At 41.4% G+C, this 11,186-nt stretch overlaps 2 protein-coding genes across 2 annotated transcripts; one reads left to right on the top strand and one right to left on the bottom strand.

The window, feature by feature from the left end:
• Positions 1–5,258: 5,258 nt before the first annotated feature.
• Positions 5,259–7,155, top strand: LOC126950852 (uncharacterized). Its single transcript, XM_050784820.1, has 2 exons — positions 5,259–5,273; positions 5,475–7,155. The coding sequence occupies exons 1-2, from the start codon at positions 5,259–5,261 to the stop codon at positions 6,339–6,341; spliced, it is 882 nt and encodes a 293-aa protein (XP_050640777.1). The 3' UTR covers positions 6,342–7,155.
• Positions 7,156–8,734: 1,579 nt separating this feature from the next.
• On the bottom strand, positions 8,735–9,342 carry LOC126949996 (60S ribosomal protein L24-like). The gene has a single exon (XM_050783058.1). It carries the CDS (start codon positions 9,268–9,270, stop codon positions 8,797–8,799), a length of 474 nt encoding a protein of 157 aa, XP_050639015.1. The 5' UTR covers positions 9,271–9,342; the 3' UTR covers positions 8,735–8,796.
• Positions 9,343–11,186: the final 1,844 nt, after the last annotated feature.

Below are 11,186 nucleotides of genomic sequence, written 5' to 3'. Positions count from 1 at the left end.
GTAAATAATACTGAAACCTAGATTTTTTTATAGGTAGGGTACGGAAGATAGGATTTTTAACTATCATATTAATGAGCAAAAATAAAATACAAAGTATGATTTGAAAGAAATATACAGAATCAATGGTAGTATTCAGCTCTTTCCGGTGGGTGGGTGACATGCTTGTGAAGGAAAAATGCATTGCCTAAAAACCATACCCATGTGTGATGGAGTGTGCATCTGTTCAATACAGGCCAAGCCAAAATCTGCAGGTGTCAAAATGCCAGTAGTACACACAAAATGATGGAAATGAAGACAAATTATCTTTTGAAAAGTACCAATGTTCATAAATTTTTTCTTAATTCTGCATGCGTGACGATATCATTGGCTTTCTTCCCCTTTATCATGTTGTCTGTGTTGATAAAAGTCAAAAAATGAACAAGAAAAAAATGCCCTCTCTGCAATCAACAACGCAAGCAAATGACTAGCCTGACATTTCATCAGTTCTTCTAGGAAATCCCTGGATAACAGCACCACTGTCTCCATTTTTGCTAAAAAGCGGATTAGAAAGATGAGGCCCAATTGTTGGCATAAAACTTTTGAGAAATATTTCTGTGAAGTGTGAAAAAAGACTTGTAGGTTTTGTGAATTATTGGTCCTGTATTTATGCACTGAAAAGTCAAAGTTACAAATTGCAGATGCCACTCATCCACTTGTTCTCAGGTCTGCAAAATGGCTCTAGATGACCTTCTAAAAATGACAACCTGAATTATGAAAAAAATTTTATCTCTGATAAGTTTCTCTCTAAGCCATTAAGATAAGCAGATTGATTGAACAGAGATTTGCCATCATACCAGAACATATGGTTTGCAAATGTGAGTTATATGTATTTTATTCAAGTACCTTCTTAATTGTCTAATATAATAAACTTCATATTACTATACACTTTAATAAAGTAGTTCAAGTATATTCATTTCTCAAATAATCCTGTAAAATGGGAAGTCCGATATTTTTATTTTCTGATTACAGATGTGGAAAAATATAATGGCTTGCATAGAGTCATGCACATATAAATTGTAGCGGCAACACTGGAACTCAAGTGTTTTGATTTTTATCCTTACACCTCTTCTGGTATGCCATCCTGCTTTTATTGTTAAGAATTTAAATCTTAATTTCTGTAATCCTCATTTGTACCATTCATGGATTGTTCCCTAGGAATACATAAAGCCACTTATTAGATGTACTATGCAAATTTATACCTTGTTTTTCACACATGCACAGGCAATACAAATATACTGTAGTAGTCCATTTACTATATCAGTAAGTCAAGAAGTGGATCTAATTAGCATTAGAACTTAAAAGTTAAGATAATCAAATAGATTATTATAAAATAGAATTCACCAAGGATTTGCACACACCATATAACCAGAAAATACTTACTTGTATCAGTTTCCTAGGACTGCTATAACAAGGTACCATTAAACCAGGTAACCTAAAATGTAGAAATTTAATTTCTCAGAGTGGTAGAGGCCAGAAGTCCAAAATCAAGGTGTTAGCAGAGCCATGCTCTATCTGAATGGTCTAGAAAAAAATCCTCCCCTGCCTCTTCCTAGCTTCAGGTGACTTTAGGCTTGTGGCAACATTACTCCAATCCTTGCCTCTCTTGTCATGTAAGATTCTTCCCTGTGTGTGTCTGCATATTTGGAGCTTCTCTTTGTATAAAAACACCAATCATACTGGATTTAAGGCACATTCTAATCTCTTATGACTTAATTCTAACTAATTACATCTGCAAAGACTTTATTTCCAAATAAGATCACATTCTGAAGTTCCAGGTGGACCTGAAATTTGAGAGGACACCCTCACCAGCTACCTATAAAAATCCCTACTTCCTTCCACAATACTATAAAGGAAGACTTCCTTTTTTCCTTTATTTCAGAAGCCTTTGGAACTCTCACACATTACAGAGTTTTTTTTAAATCTTACTTGATCTAGGGTGTTATGTGGCTGTACTAAGCATCATACGTAAAGGACAAGAGAGAAGGAAGAGGAGAAACTGGTTTTAGTAGCACAATTTAATTGTTGGCTCATCACAGTCCATTTTAAATCTTTACTGTAATAGTCTGTTTTCTGGCTGCTGATAAAGACATACCCAAAACTTGGTAATTTACAACAGAAAGAGGTTTAATGGACTTACAAATCCACACAGCTGGAGAAGGCTAGGAGAAGCAAGTCATATCTTACATGAATGGCAGCAGGTGAAGAGAGAGCTGGTACAGAAAAAGCTTACTTTTTATACTTCATTTTTTTTTAAATTTTACTTCAGGTTCTGGGATACATGTGCTGAATGTGCAGGTTTGTTACATAGGTATACATGTGTCACGGTGGTTTGCTGCACCCATCAACCAGTCATCTAGGTGTGTGTGTGTGCAGTTGCAAGATGTAATAGAGTGAAGACAGAGTTCCCATACAAAGGGAGGGGACCCAAAGAGGGTAGCCGTTGCTGGCTCAAATGCCTGGGTTTATATCCCGATCATTGTCCCTCCCACTGTGTTCTCAGATGATAGATGATTGGCTATTTCTTTACCTCCTGTTTGTGCCTAATTAACATTTTAGTGAGTTCTCTGATTGGTCAGGTGTGAGCTAAGTTGCAAGCCCCGTGTTTAAAGGTGGACACAGTCACCTTCCCAACTAGGCTTAGGGATTCTTAGTCGGCCTAGGAAATCCAGCTAGTCCTGTCTCTCAGTAGCCCCTCTCAACAGGAAAACCCAAGTGCTGTTGGGGAGGCTGGCTGATGACTGCTCTAACTGCTTCCAGCTGAATTGGGGCATAGTAGGGGTTGTGCAGTTGAAATTTCCTCGGCAGGGGTGCCTTCGATGTCATTAACATCGGAGCATGGGCTAGCAGGCCGGTCCAGGGGTCCATGGTAGATCTTAATAATGGACAGCATCTGGGGTTCCATTTAAAGAACCATTTGTAGTTTCACAGCTTTGATTCTGGAAGACACAAACTTAACAAGGAGGTTAAAGATACACGGATTGAAATGCTTGGCCTGAAGTGCAGGGGATTATTTCTTTGGCACACTTCACAGACCCTGACTATCTGCTTGATAGTTTTGAAAAGGCTGGTCCAGTAAATAATAATGTGGGCATTTGATGGGTGCTATCAATGCCTAAGTGAAAAGTTTAGTGAAGGGTTTTAAGCAATTTCCATTGGTTAGCTGCAGGCAAAAGTAGTTTTCCTTCTTCGGTGGCTAGCCATCCTGAGGGGAGGAAACTATGTCCTCGTGAGGTTCCCCATTCTATTTCTTTTTCTGAGTACTGGGGCTTGGTTTCCCAGAGGGGATTACCCCGTACCAGAGGTCCTTCTGTAAGCATTTCTAATGGAGGGTCCTGCCTTGCAGCTCTTTTGGCTTCAATATCCCCTTGGTGGTTCCCTTCTATTTCCCTTTCCTTTCCTTTCTGATGACTCCAACAGTGTAAGACTGCCACCTCTTTAGGTTTCTGTACAGCCAATAATAATCTCCTAATGGCTTCCTGATGTTTGATAGGTGTTCCCTCAGAATTCCTTTCTCTCCATATTGCTGCGAGGGCATGGAGGACTAGGTAAGCATACGTAGAGTCTGTATATATATTTACCCTTTTTTCTTCTCCTAATTTTAGTGCCTGAGTGAGGGCTCTGCCAGCTGAGTGCTAGTTCCTGGAATGAGGGGATTACTTTCAATAATTCCATTATCACTGACTACTGCATACCCTGCTTTTCGAAGTCCTTTTTCTACAAAGGAACTTCCATCAGTATACATGTTGAGGCCAGGATCAGTCAAGCAAACCTCTAGAAGGTCCCCTTGAGTGGCACAGGTTTGAGCAATTACTTGTTGACAGTTATGTTCTATTTTTTTCTTCGTTGTCTGGAAGAAATGTGACTGGCTTATGAGTTGCACAAGTGCACAGTCGCAGCACTGGTCCTTCAAGTAAGAGCCTGATATTTGAGCAAACGGTTGTCTGACAGCCACAAGTCTCCTTTAGCAGTGAGTATGCCGGTCACATCATTAGATGTCCACACAGTAGGATCTCTTCCCTGTATCATTTTACCTGCTTCAGATACTAAGGCTGCTACTGCTGCCCCTACCAGTAAACAATGAGGCCAACCCTTTGCCATTACATCAATTTCCTTACTCAGGTATGCCACGGGTTACAAGCTGGTCCCTCGGACCTGTGTAAGGACTCCTAGAGCTATTCCTGGTTTTTCTGTGACATATAAAGAAAAGTCTTGCCCTGTTGGCAAGTTTAACACTGGGGCTTGGGTTAGGGCCTTCTTTAGGGTCTGGAAAGCTGCTTCTGCTTCAGGTGTCCATCTTACTAAATGGGTATTGGCTTTCTGAGCTTTCTTAATTAGTGTACATAATGACCTGGCTATTTCACCATACCTGGGAATCTGTATTTGGCAGAAGTCTGTTATGCCAAGGAACCCTCTTAGTTGCTTTAGGGTTTGGGGATGAGGATAAGCCAGTACAGGCTGGATACATTTCTCACTGAGGGCCCTGGTGCCTTTGAATAATTTTAGCCCTAAGTATTTAACCTGCCGTGAGCAGACCTGAGGCTTTGGTTTGGAAACCTTGTAGCCACAGGTGGTGAGGAAATTTAAGAGCATTTGGGAGGCTTGATGGCACAAGGCTTCTGAACAGGTGGCTAAAATTAAATTATCCATGTACCAAAGGACAAGAGTGTCCAGGTATGAGAACTGGCTCAAGACTTGGGCTAAAAGCAAAAAGGTAGCTTATTAACTCAAAAATCTTAAAGTATGGGGCTATTCTGTTAGAAAAAGGTAATTTAACACCAACTACTGATAATTCCCTGAACCCAACAGATTTCCTAGCAGGGGATTTAAATCTTAATTACCATACAAAGGTCTGACCAGACCTAGGAGGAACTCCCTTCAGGACAGGATAGATGGTTCCTCCCAGGTGATTGAGGAAGAAACCACAACGGGCATTCTGTAATTGATAGGGAGACTCTTGTGGAAGCAGAGTTAGAAAAATTGCCTAATAATTGGTCTCCTCAAACATGTGAGCTGTTTGCACTCAGCCAAGTCTTAAAGTACTTACAGAATCAAAAAAGACTACCTCAGTCCTGATTCAAAAGGTTACCTACACACTCTCTGAAATAAATTTGCATAAGAACTGTTGTTTATGGGAATGCATCTTGATGGGGCAGCTGGATTGTTATGAAATACTCAGGAACCCAGCCCAGCTCTAGGACTCACTCCTGAGCACAAAGGCAATGTTGGGCATACTGGTAAAGGACCACTAAAATCCAGCCGCCCGAACCCCTTTCTTTGTGGTCAAGAAAGTCAGGAAAAGGTGCAGGACTGCTACATCAGTGAACGTAAATAATTCTATAAGCAGAGGTCCATGGGTGGTTACGCACCCTGGAAAGGAACAAGTATTAGGACCATAGAGGACACTGTAGAACTAACGCTCATTGGAAAATGACTAGGGGTGCTGGCATCCCTATGTTCTTTTTTTTTCATTAAGAGACAACTCGCGATTATGTAAAAAGTGTAATTTATGCCCTACAAGAAGTCCTCAGAGCCTACCTCCCTACCCCAGTGTCCCCCTGACTCCTTCCCCAACTAATAAGGACCGCCCTTCAACCCAAACGGTCCAGAAGGAGAGAGACAAAGGGGTAAACAATGAACCAAAGAGTGCCAATATTCCCCGATTATGCCCCCTCCAAGCAGTGGGAGGAAGAGAATTTGGCCCAGTCAGAGTGCATGTATCTTTTGCTCTCTCAGACTTAAAGCAAATTAAAATAGACCTAGGTAAATTCTCAGATAACCCTGATGGCTATACTGATGTTTTACAAGGGTTAGGATCCTTTGATCTGACATGGAGAGGTATAATGTTACTGCTAAATCAGACACTAACACCAAATGAGAGAAGTGCCGCCCTAACTGCAGCCCGAGAGTTTGGCGGTCTCTGGTATCTCAGTCAGGTCAATGATAGGATGACCACAGAGGAAAGAGAACAATTCCCCACAGGCCAGCAGGCAGTTCCCAGTGTAGACCTTCACTGGGACACAGAATCAGAACATGGAGATTGGTGCCGCAGACATTTGCTAACTTGCATGCTAGAAGGACTAAGGAAAACCAGGAAGCAGCCTATGAATTATTCAATGATGTCCACTATAACACAGGGAAGGGAAGAAAATCCTACTGCTTTTCTGATGAGACTAAGGGAGGCATTGAGGAAGCATACCTCCCTGTCACCTGACTCTATTGAAGGCCAACTAATCTTAAAGGATAAGTTTATCACTCAGTCAGCTGCAGACATTAGAAAAAAAAACTTCAAAAGTCCACCTTAGGCCCGGAGCAAAACTTAGAAACCCTATTGAACTTGGCAACCTCAGTTTTTTATAATAGAGATCAGGAGGAGCAGGCGGAACAGGATGAACAGGATAAAAAAAGGCCACTGCTTTAGTCATGTCCCTCAGCAAGCGGACTTTGGAGGCTCTGGAAAAGGGAAAAGCTGGACAAATCAAATGCCTAACAGGGCTTGCTTCCAGTGCGGTCTACAAGGACACTTCAAAAAAGATTATCCAAATAGAAATAAGCTGCCCCCTCGTCCATGCTCCTTATGTCAAGGGAATCACTGGAAGGTCCACTGCCCCAGGGGATGAAGGTCCTCTGAGTCAGAAGCCACTAACCAGATGATCCAGCAGCAGGACTGAGAGTGCCTGGGGCAAGAGCCAGTCCTTGCCATCACCCTCATAGAGCCCCAGGTATGCTTGACCATTAACGGCCAGGAGGTTAATTGTCTCCTGGACACTGGCACGGCTTTCTCAGTCTTACCCTCCTGTCCCGGACGACTGTCCTCCAGATCTGTCACTATCCGAGGGGTCCTAGGACAGCCAGTCACTAGATACTTCTCCCAGCCGCTAAGTTGTGACTGGGGAGCTTTACTCTTTTCACATGCTTTTCTAATTATGCCTGAAAGCCCCACTCCCTTGTTAGGGAGAGACAGTCTAGCAAAAGCAGGGGGCATTATACACCTGAACATAGGACAAGGAACACCCATTTGTTGTCCCCTGCTTAAGGAAGGAATTAATCCTGAAGTCTGGGCAACAGATGGACAATATGGACGAGCAAAGAATACCTACCCATCCTGTTCAAGTTAAACTAAAGAATTCCGCCTCCTTTCCCTACCAAAAGCAGTACCCCCTTAGACCTGAGGCCCAACAAGGACTCCAAAAGATTGTTAAGGACCTAAAAGCCCAAGGCCTAGTAAAACCATGCAATAGCCCCTGCAATACTCCAATTTTAGGAATACAGAAACCCAACGGACAGTGGAGGTTAGTGCAAGATCACAGGATTATCAATGAGGCCGTTGTCCCTCTATACCCAACTGCACCTAACCCTTATACTCTGCTTTCCCAAATATCAGAGGAAGCAGAGTGGTTTACAGTTCTGGACCTTAAGGATGCCTTTTTCTGCATCCCTGTACATCCCAACTCTCAATTCTTGTTTGCCTTTGAAGATCCTTCGAACCCAATGTCTCAACTCACCTGGACTGTTTCACTCCAAGGGTTCAGGGATAGCCCCCATCTATTTGATCACCTAGGTTTTAAGACTTATGTGCATTAGGTATTTGTTCTAATGCTCTCCCTCCCCCTTCCCCTATCCCCTAACTGGACCCAGTGTGTGGTGTTCCCCTCCCTGTGTCCATGTGTTCTCATTGTTCTCACTCATAAGCTCCCATCTATGAGCGAGAACATGTGGTGTTTGGTTTTCCGTTCCTGCGCTAGTTTGCTGAGCATGATGGTTTCCAGCTTCATCCATGTACCTGCAAAGGACATTAACTCATTGCTTTTTATGGCTGCATATTATTCCATAGTGTATATGTGCCACATTTTCTTTATCCAATCCATCATTTGTGGGCATTTGGCTTGGTTCCAAGTCTTTGCTATTGTAAATAGTGCTACAATAAACACACAGGTGCTTGTGTATGTGTGTGTGTGTGTGTATGTATTTATTTTTTTTGTTTGTTTTTTGTTTTTTTGAGACAGAGTCTCACTCTGTTGCCCAGGCTGGAGTGCAGTGGTGCGATCTCGGCTCACTGCAAACTCTGCCTCCCGGGTTCATGCTGTTCTCCTGCAGCAGCCTTCCAAGTAGCTGGGACTACAGGTGCCTGCCACCATGCCCAGCTAATTTTTTTTGTATTTTCAGTAGGGACGGGGTTTCACCATGTTAGCCAGGATGGTCTCGATCTCCTGACCTCGTGACCTGCCCGCCTCAGCCTCCCAAAGTGCTGGGATTACAGGCATGAGCCACCGCGCCTGGCCCATGTATCTTTATAGTAGAATGATTTATAATCCTTTAGGTATATACCCAGTAATGGGATTGCTGAGTCAAATGGTATTTCTGGTTCTAGATCCTCGAGGAATTGCTACACTATCTTCCATAATGGTTGAAGATAGTGTGGCAATTCATAATTTACACTCCCACTAACAGTGTAAAAGCATTCCTTTTTTCTCCACATCCTCTCCAGCATCTGCTGTTTCCAGACTTTTTAATGACTGCCATTCTAACTAGTGTGAGATGGTATCTCATTGTGGTTTTGATTTGCATTTCTCTAATGACCAAATTATAAACTTTTTTTCATATGTTTGTTGGCACATAAATGTCTTCTTTTGAGAACTATCTGTTCATATCCTTCGCCCACTTTCTGAACTAGAAAAAACTACTTTAAATTTCTTTTTTCTTTTTTTTTTTTTTTTAGAGTTATAATCCAATCTTTATTTAAAAATCGAATCTGCCAGTTTAGCGTTTTCCACCAACTCGGGGAGCTGAAACTTTCACAGGCTTCACAATCTTTTGCTTTGGTGCTGCCTTTGTAGGTGCCTTAGCAGCAGCCATTGCAGTCTTTTTAGATGCTTGCTTAGCCTTTTTTGCTTCCTTAGCAGCCCTGATAGCTTGGTCTCCTTGGGCCTTTCTAACTTCAGGTTTCTGATTCCTCTTGGCCATTATATCAGCAAGAGATGCACCAGTAATGGCCTTCTGGAATTTGACTGCTCGGCGGGTTCTTTTCTTTTGAATTTCTTCCGACTGACCCTTTTTGTGCTTCCTTCTGTAGAGGACAGTCCAGTTTATCTGCCCAGGATTCCTCTTGGAAAGGAACGCCGACTCGCATTTTGCATTAAGAAACTGGAAAACCTTCCCGTCGGTCCTGGCGTAGCGCCTCCCGTGTCCAGGGTAGATCTTGTACCCGCTAAAACTGCACAGCTCCACCTTCATGGCGACGGATTCAAGAGAAGAGAAGAGATGGCGAAGAGAAAGAGAGAATCATGACTACTTTAAATTTCATATGTAACCCAAAAAGAACCCGTATAGCCAAGACAATCTAAGCAAAAAGGACAAAGCTGGAGGTATCATGCTACCTGACTTCAATCTGTACTACAATGCTATAGTAACCAAAACAGCATGGTACTGGTACCAAAACAGAAATATAGACCAATGGAACAGAGGCCTCAGAAATAATGCCACACATCTACAACCATCTGATCTTCAACAATCCTGACAAAAATAAGCAACGGGGAAAGGATTCCCTCTTTAATAAATGGTGCTGGGAAAACTGGCTAGCCATATGCAGAAAACTCAAACTGGACTCCTTCTTTACACCTTATACAAAAATTAACTCAAGATGGATTAAAGACTTAAACAGAAAACCTAAAACTATAAAAATCCTAGAAGAAAACCTGGGCAATACCATTCAGGACACAGGCATGGGCAAAGACTTCATGACCAAAATACCAAAAGCAATTACAACAAAAGACAAAATTGACAAATGGGATCTAATTAAACTAAAGAGCTTCAGCTCATCCAATTAAACTATCATCAGAGTCAACAGGCAACCTACAGAATGGGAGAAAATTTTTGCAATCTATCCATCTGACAAAGATCTAATATTCAGAATCTACAAGGAACTTAAACAAATTTACAAGAAAAAAAAAATCAAAACTTCTGTTTTTAATACCATCAGATCTCATGAGACTCACTATCACAAGAACAACGCAAGAAAGACCTGCCCCCATAATTCAATCATCTCCCACCAGGTTCCTCCCATGACATGTGGGAATTGTGGAAGTTACAATTCAAGATGAGCTTTGCGTGGGGACACAGTCAAACCATATAATTTACTTCTTTACTTGCCACAAATTCATCTTTTTTCATGTCTCAACAACTCTGGAGACCTTATCCTACTCCTCAACATGAGCTAATTTGAAAAACTGCTCAAAGATCAATAAATCTTCTGTATTGATCACAGAGAGAGAGGAACACTGATTGCAAAACCAGATAGCGGTAGTTGAAAGAAAAGGAATTGTGCCCGAGGATGAAAAATAGCATTTATTTATTTAAAAGCAATCAAACAAATACCCAAACACATATACCAATACATCTGAGTGACTACTATGTGTCAAGCAATTGTGATAGTGCATAATGTAGTCTCAAGCTGATCACTAAAAATCACCAACTGAGTTTTCACCAGTTAGAGTTCTATGACAGATGTTACTTTTCAATGTAATGCTAGAAAGATTTTAAAAATTAACTCTCCTCTGGAACCTGCATTTTTAAATTTTTACCCCTCTCATATTCATCACATCCATGATAGAAGCCTCTTATGATAGACTCGAACTGTGTAAAACTCCTGTGTGCTTCTTCCCAAATCTAGTGCATGGGGAGATATGTTATTAGCAGCACAGACTAGAATAGTGAATGGCATTACCCATGAAAGCATCACTATGGTTTTATAATTCAAGATCATTTTACTTTCAATACTTGTGAGCTGGTCTAGGAATGAATAGTACAATATACTGTGGTGTTTAAGTTTCCATAATGTAAGTGACACATTGTTTTGCAATTGCCAGATAGGTAGAAAAATAGATACATCTTCTTCTTTCTATTCAACTTAAATGCAAATCAGTTTGTTGAAAAGTAACTAGAGATTTTAATGTTTCTATTATGTCTTTTCCCAAATAGCAGTTAATGTGCCCCATTCAATTTAATTCTTAGGTACTGTGGTGGTCATTAGGGTTCTTTGATAACTATTCATTGTTCTCCCAACTTCTGGCACATAGAAGGACTGAAATTACTGGCCCTTTATGGGTAGGGCCATTTCAATGAGTTGTGAGCAGAAGAGACATGTGTCACTT

Source organism: Macaca thibetana, chromosome 3, assembly GCF_024542745.1.
Source record: "Macaca thibetana thibetana isolate TM-01 chromosome 3, ASM2454274v1, whole genome shotgun sequence".
NCBI lineage: Eukaryota > Metazoa > Chordata > Mammalia > Primates > Cercopithecidae > Macaca > Macaca thibetana.
This window is presented reverse-complemented; position numbering and strand designations above follow the sequence as displayed.

Excerpts from the sequence above, each read along its gene's own strand:
- LOC126949996 (XM_050783058.1), bottom strand. The coding sequence starts at position 9,270 with ATGAAGGTGGAGCTGTGCAGTTTTAGCGGGTACAAGATCTACCCTGGA.